Genomic DNA, 16,966 nt, shown 5'->3' on the forward strand with positions numbered 1-16,966 from the left:
TTTGTGACGATAAACTGTGCAGTTTACACAGTTAACCTGTATGTTTCCTCAATCTATGTTTTGATGCGACCATGACTGCAACTGCTACCAAGAAAGAGGCTATACCCTACTCACTTTTATTCAGTGCCGTTTTAATGCACTGGCAAACCCAGTGGCACTAGGGTCCTTGGATTATGAGTATCAAAATAACGGCGGCGGCGGCAGCCGCGGCGGCAGCGGCAGCAGCAGCAGCAGCAGCAGCAGCAGCAGTAGCAGTAGCAGTAGCAGTAGTAGTAGTAGTAGTAGTAATAAAAAACTAAGGAAGATATAAGTGAAGTGTGTATTGTGAAGTGTGGCATTGTAAGGGGGGCAGAAACCAGGACATTACGATGAAGTAAAGAGAAGCATTTGAAATGTGGATATGGAGAAGAATGGAGCATATGAAATGGATAGACAGACTAAAAAATGAAGCTGTGTTGTTGGAAAGAGTGGATGAAGAAAGAATGATCCTGAAACTGATCAGGAAGAGAAAAAGGAATTGGCTGGGTCACTGGCTAAGAAGACACTGCCTACTGAAGGATGCATTGAAAAGAATGGTGACGGGAGAAAAGTTTGAGGTGGAAGAAGGTATCGGATAATAGACAACATTAAGATATATGGATCAAATGCAGAGACAAAGAGGAAGGCAAAATATAGGAGAGGTTGGAGAATGCTGGGTTTGCAGTGAACGACCTACCCATGGACATAAAACTATGAATGAATGAAAGAAAATAAATATAGAATGAAATTAAGTTTTGATTTTTCGAGTACATCTTTATTCACTGAACAGTAATGGTATTGTTTGTTGCTGACTCTTCATCCTCCTACTTCGCATCTCTGTTGCTGTCTCAGCTGTGTCCATGTGTACCCTCTATATCTTACTCTATATTTTTCGTTTTCTTTTCTTCTGCTTCTCAGATAGCATATGTGAAGCAGGAAGCAAACAACAAATTGCAGCCCTTCTTTTATCCCCCATATTTACAAGAGAACACTCACAACTGAACTGACGAAAATAACTGATGAGGCTGATGGAAAAATATGTTGTGCCCACACACATTCAGTTAAGTTTTTCTCTCACAAGGAGACCGCCCCACTTTGATGTCAAGATTCAGGTCGGGATAATTTTGGGTGAAAGTATGGCCAAATCCATACGACAAGTGTCTCAGGTTTTTTCCACATAGATCAGGATTCCAGAGAAAAGAAGGCAAATTAAAAAATTACGAGTCAAATGATTGTAGCATAATTGTTTATTGCTGCAGCAAGAAATCATGTGGCGGCATGGCTCAGGCGGTAGTGTGTTGGACACGAGTGTAGGCATTTCATGAAGTTCGGGTTCAAATCCCTTTTTGTCATTTTTTAATGTTTTTTATTTTAATACACATATTCATAGCTTCCTAAGGTTTTATCATTTCGCAATGTCTGCGAAAATTAATAGTTTGAAGAACAAATTTCCATGTTATACTGTGTCATATTAAATTGTATTATATAGTTTATTGGCACTTTATATCAGGTGTGCTATGTTTACAATTAATAACTGATATGTAATAATGTGAATCATTCTAAAGGAATGTATTGTGTCAATGCAATGTAATATGACGCAATATAAGATGGAAATTTATTCTTCAAACCATTAATTTTCGCATGCATTCCAAAATTACATAATCTTAGGAAGCTACGAATATATATTAAAATAAAAACATAAAACAAAATGACAAAAAGGAATTCGAACCCGAGCTTCAAGCACTGCCTACACTCGAGTCCAATGCGCTACTGCCTGAACCACACTGCCACATCATTTTTTGTTGCAGCAATGCATAGTTATGCTGCAGTCGTTTGACTCATAATTTTCCAATTTTTTTTCTCTTGAACCTTAGCCTATATGGAAAAAAGCCGAGACATGTGTCTTATGGATTTGACCATACTTTCACCTAAAACTTTTCCGACCCGAATCTTGCCATCAAAGTGAGATGGTCTCCTCGTCAGTTCTTTTATGCAGTTAAACTGAGCGTGTACGGGGCCCTTTATGCATGACTCCGCTATGTTTTTCCTTTGTTTTGTTTGTTTGTTGCTTTTTCTGTCTGTTTATAAGTCAAGTGTTATGAATAATCTATAACGAAGATATATTCAAGGAGTAAATTAGGTGTAAAATAAATGTCCTTTCCCTAGTCGTGTGAACCAGGTGCTGCCCGAAGTGGATTTAGACAAAATTCACGCTACAGGAGAGCGGTCATTTTTTGTGTCTAAGGCTGTACCTGTGAAATCAAGTTAACTTTGACTGCACTAAGCTGTCCATTCTTATCTTCCCCTAGAGCTCGACTGGTCCTCATCACTGCAAAACATCCAGCCTGCCAGCTGAGTCTTCAATAAGTGAATAAAGTGATCTTTTTCAGTTTTCCATTTGTTTGCTTTCTAAATTCTAAATTGGTTGGCTATTTATTGACTTCCAGTGAATGGTACATTATTTATACATGCCATATTTTCAAATTTTATGTTTTATAAACAGCGTGTTTGTACATATCTATTTAATATCTACTAAATTTTGTCATTTTGGCAAATTATATTGTGAAACACGCATATATGAGACTTATTTTTTTACAGTATTTTTCCTTATTGTTCTATTAATTGATTGTTATTTCTTATAATTTTTTACCTGGGAAGATTCATTTTATACTATGATGACATTTGTTGTAGGTTAGAGTAATTGTATTAAAATTCCTGTTCATTTAAAACGAGAATGATTAATTCCTTGGTGTTATATATAGTTTCCTCCACATTACCGAATCTACCCATTCTTCTTAATTATTGAAAATGATTTTGCATTCTCACTTATTCATGGTTACAAAAATAATACATAGATCTCCAATCCTATTACATGTCCCATACTGTCAAAATTACAAAAACATATCTAATTTCCATTAGTACATATTAAGAAATAAAGCAGTCTTATTTTACTTCTATAAATTTTTCTGTATAAATGACTATAATTTAATACCTGGCTTCATAAATGCATAAAAAAAATCCTCACAATAAATTGTATTTGTTGCTGAACAATTTAAATTTACTTTGGCAAGAACTATAATAAAATCTTATTTAAACCAACAACAATTGCACGCACGCGCACGCACACGCGCACGCACACACACACGCACGCACGCACACGCACACACACGCACACACACACACAAATTTTAGTGCAGTTACATTTTTACGCGTGTTAATACTTATCCTCTTCAGACCCAGAAATTTTTTTTGTTCACAAAATATTATATTTCGACACATTGGCATACATTGTTCAATAAAAACAGCATAAATATTTTAAAAATTCTGTATGTGACAGAACAGTGTGAAATTTCATGTCCCCCCCACAGGGTACATTGGGTTTCAGTGTCTAACAATATTGATGTTTTACATTTTCATGTTCTTGCCATGAAAAATACTTGTTGACAAAGTAGTTTGCGCCCATAACACAACATACATTTCTGGAATTAAATGAAAATATTTATTTCGCTGTTTCACTTACTTTATTCATAAAATTCTTAAGAGTAATTATCGAATTGTTAAATGAACAATATGCAAAATTAGTTATTAGAGATCTGCATATACTAATACTAGATAAGTATCAATTATTTATGTATACATGTTACTAAAATTAAACAAAAATCTTAGATTATTGGCATCAAAAATTTAAGGCAATATTGAGATATATTGCGCCTAATTTTCAACAAAATAATTTGTATTCATAGCACAATACACATTTTTGGAAATCAACTTAATTATTTCTTTATTTACCTATTATATTAATAAAATTTGAACAGTAATCTTACCGCATTATTAATTGTACAATATTCAGTTATTAAAAAACAAGAGAAGGATTAATTATTTGTCTACACATACTATAAAACAAAGACATTGAAGAATTGGTATTAAAATTGTAAGGCAATATTCAAACACAAACTAAGTCTAATATTAAACAAGCCCACTAAATACCTAAAGTACATAATTTCGTATGTAACTCCCTACAATTCATGATACAGCTGAAAACAGTTCCTGGAATCCTGTAGACAAAGGAAGACTTTACAAGTTGAGCAACGAATCCTTGCCTTATTGTTGCTACATCCTGGAAGTCAGCATCTGTTCCTAGTATAGGTGTTGGGAACTCGGGCATGTGAAGAACATGTTTTTGTCTTAATTCATCACATGGGTGAGGAACAGTTGCCCTTGAATGTTTTGGCACTGGTTCGATAGGTGTACTTTCAGATCCATCACTGCTTTCCATGCCTGATTCTTCTGCGTGCATGAGGTATTCTTCATATTTCACTCTGAAGTCCAGGTAATCTAGAACGTCTTTCCTCGGGGTTTTCAATGCAGCCTGATCCCTCTGGTATTCGATCCAACTCGCAGCTATTGAAAAATCAATTAGGTGCATGATGACACCAACAGTCCACTTTTTCGTTCGCGCATTTATCCTGTACATGCTGATTACACGATCAAGAAAGTCCACACCACCCACATTCTGATTGTAACTTTTGACAATGTTAGGCTTTTCTACCATAATGTACTCACGATCTTTCTTTGACCAGCGGCAACATTGATCAGATGGAGTTACTCCTTCTACATTTGAAACTAACAAAACAGATCAGTTGTCAAACCACTTGACAAGGGCAATCTGGCCGTCATTTCTAATTGCTTGGTCTATTGACCCGTTCCCTCCTTTTTCATTGCCCCATCTGATTTCAAATTACAGTCTACAGGTATTCTCGATTTTTGTATTGTTCCTGTGCCTTGAGCCTGAATTTGGAAATGTAGTATAACTAACAAAGAGATCGATATGAAATATCTGTCCAATGTAAATGGTCATTCCTGAAGGAAGTGTCTCACACAATCGTTATACTGCCTTGCCTCCAATATCAAGATGAGAATAAGCATCATCTTCTAGGATTTTGTCTCCTTTTCCTTGGTAGAAAAAGAAGTCCAGAGGAAGGCCGTCAGTTGCTGTTACGACAAAATTTTTTATTCCGCAGGGATTTGGTTTGCCCTTTGTGAATTGTAGAGCTGACACATGACCCCAGAATGGAATTCTTTGTTCATCAACTGAAACTTTTTGGGGTCTCGAATTGAGCCTGCATTCATTCACAATCGGTTAGAGTCCCTCTCATTTTGAGTAACCTGATTATAACTACGCAATGTTAAATTTCCTCTAAGGACGCAGTACCTGTTTCTGCACATTCTGTCTGCAATAGCAGGAATCCTAGTTTTTTGCGCCCAGTACATTTGTATTCTTGGAAACTTGAAGTAAGACATAATTATCGTCACGGCAATAAAACATTTTATCTCCTGAGCTGTACAATTGAGAAATGTTGCCTGTGGTAGATAAATATCTTCGATTGGTATACATGCAGAGATATTCAATAACTTCATTCGGAATATATTTACTTACATACACATCAGGTGAAAAATTCAGTGCATTCACCAAAATTTCTTGATGCTCAGGAGCTGGTGGTAAGGGATAGAAATCCAAACTCTTCTTCCAAAATTGTCTCCTTTCCAATTCCATTGTAGGACTATTTCCTTCATCATCGTCGTCATCGTCTTCATTGTCGCTATGAGAAGTTATTCTTTCTTCCATTTCCAAACGAATATCACTGATAGTGAAGGAAGGGTCACGAACTTCATCATCTGATATCTCCAGTTCAGAAACATCTCCATCTATCTCGCCATCAACAAAAGTAGAGAATGCAGGAGAAACTAAAAATAAAAAAAATTAAAAGAAAAAAAGGTTAAACAGCAAAAGTATTTTTACACAATTCAGTGGGACTACAGTTGAATAATTATCATAATTTAGTTAGGCACTATGTTTAAAAATAATTTCCTACGAATAATCTTAATTTCATAAGCTGCATTGCTCCAAAGACACGCTACATGCAGATGGAAGAAGAACTTACTTTCAAAGTTGGCACAGTGAAATCCAATGTCCTCTGGAGGGGACATTGTAATTCAACAGTATATTTTGTTGACTGTAATGCTTCCTTTGCACTGGATAATATATAATATCAAAGCATGGATAATATATAATATCAAAGCAGGTACTTTTAAGAACATTTCATCGTAACTTCAGATTTGTACATAATATGACACTAACAATAAAATATTACTTACATATCTGTGCACCAACAAATGCCTTCTTTTTTGGAGGAGCAATTTTCCCGCCACTTCCTTGTACACAAAACAGATGTTAGCAAATCAGTTGGCTGTTCAATGTGTGCTGGCATCTCTCCTCTACATGTTGAACTAGGTTTAAGGTTGGCCAATACAATTATTTAGGCCTACACCAGAATTTTTTTAAGAAGGCTTTGCGTAATATCCCCTATAGGGGATGCGGGGTCTGAGGAGGTTAAATGTTATAAAGTATAGGGTATTTCAAAAGTCACTTCAAACATTAAACTGCTATAATTATTATAATATTTGAGATAGAGAAAAAACAAAAACATCACAGTGTTGGGCAAACAACAGGGTTTATAGATCATTGGGAAGATGTCCGCTGTTCTCTTGTTCAACATACAACATTCTGTCTGTGACACGATGCACAGCATTTTGCAGATAGTGTCTTGGAATATTGGCAATTTCTTGCGAGATGGCATCTTTCAGTTGCAGTAAGGTTGTTGGATATGTCAGGCAAACTCGTTCTTTAACCAAAAGTCGGCCGGATTGAAATCTGGAGATCACAGAGGCAACTTACTTACTTACTGGCTTTTAAGGAACCCGGAGGTTCATTGCCCCCCCTCACATAAGCCAGCCATTGGTCCCTATCCTGAGCAAGATTAATCCAGTCTCTATCATCATATCCCACCTCCCTCAAATCCATTTTAATATTATCTTCCCAGCTACGTCTCGGCCTCCCCAAAGTTTTTTTTCCCTCCGGCCTCCCAAATAACACTCTATAATTATGCATTTCTGGATTTGCCCATATGTTCTACATCCCCTGCCCATCTCAAACGTCTGGATTTAATGTTCCTAATTATGTCAGGTGAAGAATACAATGCGTGCAGTTCTGTGTTGAGTGACTTTCTCCATTCTCCTGTAACTTCATTCCTCTTAGCCCCAAATATTTTCCTAAGAACCTTATTCTCAAACAACCTTAACCTATGTTCCTCTCTCAAAGTGAGAGTCCAAGTTTCACAACCATAAAGAACAACCGGTAATATAACTGTTTTATAAATTCTTTCAGATTTTTTGACAACAGGCTGGATGATAAAAGCTTCTCAATTGAATAATAACACGCATTTCCCATATTTATTCTGTGTTTAATTTCATCCCGATTATAATTTATATTTGTTACTGTTGCTCCAAGATATTTGAATTTTTCCACCTCTTCAAAGAATAAATTTCCAATTTTTATATTTTCATTTTGTACAATATTCTCGTCACGAGACATAATCATATACTTTGTCTTTTAGGGATTTACTTCCAAACCTATTTTTTTACTTGCTTCAAGTAAAATTCCCATATTTTCCCTAATCGTTTGTGAATTTTCTCCTAATATATTCACGTCATCCACATAGACAAGTAGCTCATGTAACCTGTTCAATTCCAAACCCTCTCTGTTATCCTGGACTTTCCTAATGGCATATTCTAGAGCAAAGTTAAAAAGTAAAGGTGATAGTGCATCTCCTTGCTTTAGCTCACAGTGAATTGTAAACGCATCTGACAGAAACTGATCTATACGGACTCTGCTGTACGTTTCACTGAGACACTTTTTAATTAATCGAACTAGTTTCTTGGGAATACCAAATTCAATAAGAATATCATATAAAACTTCTCTCTTAACCGAGTCATATGGCTTTTTGAAATCTATGAATAACTGATGCACTGTATGCTTATACTCCCATTTTTTCTCCATTATCTGTCGAATACAAAATATCTGATCAATATTACGCCTAAAACCACACTGATGATCCCAATAATTTCATCTATATATGGAGTTAATCTTCCCAAAAGAATATTGGACAAAATTTTGTATGACATCAACAAAAGTGATATTCCTCGAAAATTACTACAGTTAGTCTTGTCCCCCTTCTTAAAGATAGGTACGATTATGGACTCCTACCATTGTTCTGGTACAATTTCCTTTTCCCAAATAGCAAGTACAAGTTTATAAATTTCGTTAGATAATGCGCTTCCACCCTTTTGTATTAATTCTGCTGGAGACTTATAATTTTTCAGATTTTCTATCCCAATTTCGACTTCAGAAAGTTCGGGTATAAATGGCTCAGCAGTTTGTATTTCAGTTTCATTCCGATCATTTCTATTTGGCCTATGTATATTTAGCAGTTGCCCAAAATAGTTTTTCCATCTGTTCAGGATTGAATGAGAGTCTGCAAGCAAGTCATCATTCTCATCCTTGATCACGTTTACCTTTGCCTGATATCCATTCTTAAATTGCTTTATGCCCTTATATAAATCTCTAATGTTTTTATTTTTACTATTTGTTTCTACCTCATTCATTTTTTCCTTCAAGTAATCTATCTTTTTATTCCTAAGTGTACAATTTGCTTCCCATCTTTTATTGAAATAATTATCTCTATTCGTCTCAACTGGATACTGTAAGAACTTCAATTTTGCCTGTTTCCTTCTTTCTACTACCATGCAACAATCTTCATCAAACCACGGTTTCTTTTTCTTAGTTTCATAATAACCTATGCTCTGTTCAGCTGCAATTTTGATATTATCTCGGATATTTTCCCACACGCTATTAACATCTAACTCTTCCTCAACTTCGTCGGAACTTGCTAATATGACAAACCTATTTGAAATGTCAACCTGATAATGTTGCTTAGTTTCCTCATCCTTTAATTTTGGAATATTGAATCTTCTAATATTAACTTGTTGCTCTACACATTTGGCTACTGATAGTCTTTCTCTTAGTTCTCCAATTACCAAATAATGGTCAGAATTACAGTCTGCCCCCCTGAAAGTTCGAATGTCTACTATACTAGTATGTCTTCTTTTATCTATCAATATGTGATCTATCTGGTTATGTGTCAATCCATCTGGAGAAGTCCAAGTATATTTATGTATATCCTTATGGGGGAATGTTGTACTGTTGACAATTAAATTTTTTGATGCGGAGGCCACATTGTTGGAAAGTGCCTACTAATGACACGATTGCCAAACATCTGTGTAATTAATTGTTTTTCAGGGATAAAGATGTGGGGTGGAGCGCCATCTTGCATGAAGATTATGTTTGCCATATTGTGATTCCTCAGTCTAGGGATGACGAAGTTCTGTAACATGCTGAAGTAGCGCTCCCCTTTACTTAACAGTCTGTCTTATTCCATTATTGTCCACACCTGTGGAGTAACGGTTAGCGCGTCTGGCCGGGAAACCAGGTGGCCCAGGTTCGATTCCCAGTCGGGGCAAGTTACCTGGTTGAGGTTTTTTCTGGGATTTTCCCTGAACCCAATATGAGCTTTCGGTCCTGGACCCCGAACTCATTTCACCAGCATTATCACCTTAATCTCATTCAGATGCTAAATATCCTAAGATGTTGATAAAGTGTCGAAAAATAAATCTACTAATAAAACTAATGGAGGAGTTAACAAACGAAATTGAGGTTCGTTTTCCGACTAAGGTCATCAGTAGGTACTTTCCAACAATGTGGTCTCTGCGATCTCCAGATTTCAATCTGGCCGACGTTTGGTTGTGGGGTTACCTTAAAAAAACGAGTTTTCCTGACACATCCAACAACCCTACTGCAACTGAAAGATGCCATCTCGCAGAAATTGCCAATTGCCAATATTCCAAGATATTATCTGCAATATGCTGTGCATGGTGTCACAGGCAGAATGCTGTACATTAAACAAGAGAATGGCAGACATCTTCCCAATGTTTTGTAAACCCCGTTGTTTGCCCAACACTGTTTTTGTTTTTTTCCCTATCTCAAATATTATAATATTTATAGTGGTTTAGTGTTTGAACTGACTTTTGAAATACCCTATACATCCTATCAGATATTGGGGGAAAAAAACACACGTAAGCACACACAGATATATGCTGTTTTCCTAACACAAGACTATCTATCACACATATTGAAAATTTCCTAATGTTAATTATTAATTATTACCAGAAACTGTCTTGTCTTCATCTAGAATTGAGGACAAATGTGACTCAATGAAATACCAAGTACATGTCACAGAATAATGAATTATTCTAAATCAATCAAGAACTAGAAACAATTCATCTAAAATAATGTAAATAAACAGCTTACATGTGGTGTTGAAACGTTGGGCTGATAGCTCCCTGTCGTGGCATGTGCTGGTGCATGTGGAGAAGCTGCTACAGGCTGAGCCCGAATTGGGTATCCTGATGTAATACCACCAGTCTTGGCACCCTATACAAATACAAAGCATTTAGTATAGCCCGTGACAAATAAGATTTGATTTTAATCAGTTACATGAATGCAAGCCATCTACAACACACAACAGAAACAGGAATTCAACAAAAGTAACAATGGCCTACTGGTATATCACAGATCCTAACAAGTGATATGACCACAAATTCAAAAAAAAAAAAAAAAAAAAAGAAAAAAAAAAAAAAAAAAAAAAAAAAAAAAAAAAAAAAAAGCTTGATTTTGTTGTTAGCAGTCAGGAAGGCAGGTTAACAGGAAGTGCAAGGTCCTTGCACTGAGTGATCAGATGAAAGCAGAGGTGATAGGGTTGTTACAGCTGGATTAAGTTTTCGAATAATGATTATAAATTATTTATCAATATAAATACAGAGTTATTCATATAAAACTAACACACTTCCTTCTTTATTTATTTCAACAAAAATTATGCTAACCACAATTTGTTATACCACAAATGTAGAGTAACTTTGGGAGATTACTAACCTCTATAGAAAATGCTGAAAATGTCCTCCCTCCTGCCCAAGACACAACTCAACACGTTGTTCCATGTTACTGGCAGCTCACTGGAGGACTCTGTTGTCAACCATTGATCTCATGTGTAATGTTCTGCTTCAAAATGTCCAATGTCTGAGGGTGTGTGGCATAAACTCTCCTTTCAGTAACTCCATAGAAGAAGCCCTGTTTTGTCAAATTTGAAGATCTTGGTGGCTACAGGTTCTTTGAAATTATCCGGTCGTCAAAGAAACTTTCAATTAGCTCCATGGATTCGTTTTATGTATGGCATGTGGTCCGTCTTGTTGAAAATATCCAAAATCCATATGTCATTCATGAAGAACACATGCAACCAGCAAAAGTCAGGGTTTGGTGCACAATCTCTGCACAGAGAATAGTGGGACAAATTCTTTTTTGACCAAACTGTGAACACTGCAGAGTACCGTCGCATTTTTATGGAGTTTTCTGAGCAACTGAACGATGTAGAGCTGGGTCAAAAGTCCTGCCTTGAGCAGGAGGGAGGACATTTTTAGTATTTTCTATAGAGGTTAGTAATCTCCCAAAGATGTCTACATTTGAGGTGTAACAAATTGTGCTTAGCATCATTCTTGTTGAAATAAACAGAGGAAGAAATGTGTTAGTTTTGTATGAATCACTCTATATAGTGAAAATATTTTATCTTCCTTAATTTTAAAGGAACTGTTGCAAGCAATGTCCATTTTTAATCCAAATACAACTGACATATGCAAATAAAACTTTAAAACTTAATTAAATAGTTTCATGAACTTCATTTATGACTTCCTTTCATTTTTCTCAACAATACCAGGATTGTTCCTTACATTTAAAAAATAAAAGATAAAAATAACATGAAAGTCTGGAGGAAGAGGTTTCCATAATCTCTGACTGTTAGTTTCTCCCAAATACATTCTAAAGCTTTTAAATTTCTATGTTGTGATGTGTGAGCCATTGCACTATCCTGCTGGAAATCAGTCAGATATTCACTTAGTGCTTGAAATTTATCACGTTATAAAAAACATCGGTCCAATTATAACTTATGCACTCATTACAGCACACTCATCATTATGTCATGTACAGTAACTTCAAGAACTAACTGGAAATTTTCGCTATTCCACTGCTGTGTATTCTGTGAAGTTACATATTCATTCAGATGAAAGAAAGCTTCGTCATTCATAAGGAATGGATTGCAATACTCTATGACAGAAGTTAAAACACGCAGCAGAATCCTTAATATAGAAACTGTGCACCACTAACACAGTATATAGATAACATTTAAGAATGGATCTTTCCAAATACCATACTCCTGCGTAAAACATCTGAAAGATTTATTTGAATTTTCTTCCAATATTTTTCACTTAACTTCAAGTTTTTCTTCTGTATGAGCTCAGATCAAGAGTTTTGGTAAGATTATCAGATTTTTCATTTTCTGTACTCCCCACAAGGCATATATCCATGTTAAATAAATTTGATAAAAATACTTATATATATATATTTTCTAAGTTCAATACTGATTGAAATAAAATTTTATCTGTCGAGAATTGCTAATGAATCAATCAAGATGAGTGCACAGCTCATATTCCTTATGCATTATAAAACTGTTTGATATAGAGCTAAAGCTCAGCTTGAAAGGGTGTACAAGAATGTACCAGTTCGTGTTGTTGAATGAACCTTTCAATGTTATAATAGTAGACAAAAAAAAAGCACAACCCAATGATGAGGCTTGTTGTTCCTTGTAGAAACCATTTATACAAATGAGTCACCTACAATCAAACTCTACTTTATCCAAAAATCTGATTTATCAGAAAAAGCGAAAAACTAGTGCAGTTAGATTCCAGACGGTGATGTCACTACTAAAGTTACGGCAGATAAATTCCAGTTTGACTACAAACGAGCAATTTATCACATTTCCTGCAAAATTCTGCACCTTAATCCCAAATTTTCATAATTTGGAGAAAGTGCAGTTTAATTTTAGGTGACTCAAATTATGTAATTTCTAGGTGACTCAAATGATGTAATTACGTGAGATAAGGTGAGAGAAAAGAAAAAAAATGTGCCTGTTCCATTTCACTGCTGTCACCAAATGCTGATTTTCTCCACCTTTCATGATATGTGTTACTCATGCCCTGTAGATCCTATTTATGTATAGATAGTGGAAAGCTGAGCCTAGCAGCAGCATGGTGCACATTCACTGTGTGACAATAACATCACTTGCCTGTGCTGTTGCTGTCGCTATTTTTCAAATATGTTAATTCCCGATTTACCACGAAAATCGTCTGTAGCTGCATTTAGATTGGCAACAGGCCATGATTATTTGGCCAAACACCTGCATAGAATTGGAATATATCAGTCCCCTAACTGCCCATTGTGCAACTCAAACCAAGAAATGGATTCGGAACACCTCAAAATCTGTGCTTCAGTGGCTGGCCATGATAATATCTTTGAAAAATATTGGAGTGCAAGAGGTCAAATGACTTGATTGTCAAACGCCTGGCATTAGAAAACAACAACAACAACAACATTTTTCAAATATGAAATACTGCATATTTACCAATTACTTAAGATACTGCTGAAAATTACCTCCTTCCACAGTGAAATACGCCCTACATCTCTTGAACAAATTATGTGACACTTCTTGCAGTTCAGCTTGAGTAATTTTTGTCACTTCCTGTCATATTGCGTCCTTCAGTTGTTCTACAGTATGGGATTATTTTTATGCATTTTATGCTTTAAGTATATCTAAATATAAAAATCACAGTAACTGAGATCTGGAGATCTAGGGGGCCACAAAACTCTGCATATTATCATCCGGATTTCGAAAACTTTCTTTATCGTGTCCACTGACAGTTCTGCAGTATGTGGAGTAGCATCATCCTGTTGAAAATAACTGTATTGTTTTTCGTCTGTAAGCTGGCTGAAAAATGCAGGCAGTATTGTATTCACACACACGTCTGTATTCACAGTTGTGTTATAAAATATTGGCCTGATTATTCGTCTCACACTAACCGCACACCAAACACCTACTTCATCACTGTGTAACGAGAATTGCACAATATGCTGATTTTCACCACTCCAATATCGCACATATCGAGAACTGACATGACCATTCAGATAAAATCATGCCTCATCAGTCATAAACATTAGCTGTGGATCAAGGTGTCCATTGTAAACATTTTCAAGAAACTAATTGCAAAACCATATTCTAACGACAAAATCTGTTTGCTTGATTTCTTGCAGAAACCTTATTTTATATGGTTGGAATTTAATTAGCTTGGTTGCTTTGTGAGTTAACCAGCAGGATATGGTTGCTTCTTAAGCTAGGTGACGAAGAGATTTCTTTGGACTTAATTCTAATAGGACTTTAGTAGGCCTATCTTCAAGCTTTTTGCTCCCCAGGCTTGTCACAAACTGAACAATGTTAATGTTATGTTTTATTTAATGATGCTCGCAACTGCAGAGGTTATATCAGCATTGCTGGATGTGGCAGAATTTTGTCCCGCAGGAGTTATTTTACATGCCAGTAAATCTACTGACATTATTGATTTTTTCTCTAATCGACCTTTTTATACAGTGACGGTGAAATAAATATTATTAATAGCACTTACCCTTGTCCGGCAGGACTTGGAAACTCATGTAAACATGTAGCTGCGCTTCTTTATTACGTTAATAATGAAGAAATTAGACAGTTCCAGTAGGAAAAGAGAAATATTCTAAGGGAAGGAGAATTAATTACCTATTCCCGAAAAAAAGAACTAAGATTCGCCATGCCGGCTTCTCTTTTAAAATCAGACGACTTAATTAATATTCCATGTCCTTTACGTAGAATACTGAAAGCAGAAAACAGAACTGAAGTGTAACGTAACCGTAAATGTGTATTTAATCATTTAATACACACAGTGGAAAGTTCAGTACTGCTAGAGGAGTGTAAAAATGTAACTATAGAATTCCTTAAATATCAGTGTAGTAGTTTGGAATTTAAATCAGATTTCAGACCACTGAATGAGGGGAACAGTCATATTACGTAAACATTGATATACTTATATTTGATGTCATGACGTGTGTAATATTTATATGTGTATAATGTCTCTATAAATTACGTATTTTAATATAATTCTAAAAGTAATCTTAATTACACTTCCTGAATAATAGACGACTGCAAATTCGTTAAAATACAACACACATGAACAATATCATCAACCTTCTACCTCTGGTTGAGGTTCTGGCTTATCTGTACATCTATTATCAGACAGTACATCTCACTTTAAGATGTGTCAGAGGAAGAACAATTATTTATATGCATATCAAGCCTGACTAGTGTAATATGTAGCTAGTCAGCGATGTATGCAATGGAGAGGGAAAGGAACTGGCCACCCTACTCCATGATCTCCTAGTCTAGTTGCCTCATAAATGGTGCCTTGTTGGTATCACTTGTGAGGTTTAGACTTGTCTTCGAACAGTTGTCTAATCAACATCAACATATGGAAGCAGTTCAATTTATAGTTTGTGTAAAATGTTATTTATATTTTAATTTGCTGAATGCACCTTTCGACATGAATTCGAACACTGTAAGTAGTTTTGACTTCTTCAGCTGTTAATTTGCCATCATGCAGATACAGTGGAGTAACATTGACCCCTTTATCAGAGAGGTTTGTTTTTATTCCAGGCAAACCTGACTTCATCACCACCTTCTAACAGAGTCAATAATCCGCAATCAGTTGTTATGAATGTGTCATTTGATCTGCCACCGTAGCTAAATGCCACCACTTTTGATCCACGTTGAGTGGTTATTTCACTTTAACTTCAGTACAATCAATTGTCACTCTGGATTTTGGGTACTTTCTTTTGAATATTGCAGGCATTGTTTCCTGAATACTTTCTCTGCAAGACCAGTACACAAAATTAGTCTTGTGGATGTCAACAACATTAAAGTGGTGGTAAAAATACATCATAATATATAGTCGTACGATGAACTCCGAACATCACCCTCATAGCAGAATACAACAATCTAGTTTTCATTTTAATTAAAAATAATATAAGTAGATGATTTTCTTCACTAATCTTACTGTATGTGTTTCAATTACCAGCAATTTTAACAACAGATTGAAAAGCACAAATGTCATTCCCACTACGTCTTGTAGTTCTGTCTCGTCTCTTGTAGAATAATCTTGGAAACCTTGCATTTCATTAAACATATCATTTGTTCTTGAACTCTTTTCATAAAATTATTGTGACTTCAGTTTGGCATGTAATGAAATAGATGCTTGAGTAGACAATTCACACAATTCAATTGTGAAAGGAAAAACAAAATCACTAAGAATGGTTTCATTTACTTCTGCCTGTATGGCTACTTCGTTTTTCGAAACAACACTTCTTGAGCATTCACCTTCCATAATACTTAAATTGTCATCTTTTCTTCTTCTTTTTGCATCTCTTTCGTACCTTTCTGAAGCTGATTGAGATGAGGCAGCCTTTTTCTTACAATCTGGTGGAAAAATACTGGGAACTGTATGCTGGTTTTGGGGGTGTCCTGATCTCGTTCCCAATAAAATGAATAATGGAAATTCTTGTCGCGGGTGTTGGTTCCTAAGATGAACCATGAGTATTTTAAATCAAGATTTAAATATCGATATGAATACTTTTAAAAAATATATATATTTATTGTTGCTAATATTATAGATAATATACAGTATATGTAAAGAACTCAGTAATTATGTACTATGTTTTTATTTTTGAATATAATAGCATATACAGCTTTGAAATTTAAATTATAAATTCCCGTTGTTGTTCACTTAATGGTTATTTATAAACATAACATAATATGCACATTATATTTTTTACATTGGTATATAATAATAAGCCTACTATTATTACAAGCAGTGTAGGCCTACTTACTTTCGTCTGCGTATTGCTTGGATCCACAATTAGCATCGTTCCGCTTCAGTTTTCTGTTTTGGGAATGAATAAAAACAATATCGGTTGGTATGTTACTATAAGCACTGCTGCACCCAAGAACACAGCAATTTGCGTTACCTTTCCGGT

General features: G+C 35.4%; 1 protein-coding gene across 6 annotated transcripts in view; it reads right to left on the bottom strand.

Annotated features, from left to right (window-relative positions):
- Positions 1 to 16,966, bottom strand: part of LOC138699467 (G protein pathway suppressor 2) — a 106,158-nt gene that overhangs the window by 7,788 nt on the left and 81,404 nt on the right. For 4 of the 6 annotated variants that reach the window (XM_069825387.1, XM_069825370.1, XM_069825395.1 and 1 more), the window contains exon 8: positions 10,283 to 10,405. The exons of 1 other annotated variant lie outside the window; for it this stretch is intronic. In XM_069825387.1, coding sequence (XP_069681488.1) covers positions 10,283 to 10,405 — 123 coding nt within the window. Of the gene's footprint in view, positions 1 to 5,587; positions 5,764 to 10,282; positions 10,406 to 16,966 lie in introns of those variants that run through there. One more of the 6 variants, XM_069825379.1, reaches the window with a different exon arrangement.

This window comes from Periplaneta americana, chromosome 1, assembly GCF_040183065.1.
Source record: "Periplaneta americana isolate PAMFEO1 chromosome 1, P.americana_PAMFEO1_priV1, whole genome shotgun sequence".
NCBI lineage: Eukaryota > Metazoa > Arthropoda > Insecta > Blattodea > Blattidae > Periplaneta > Periplaneta americana.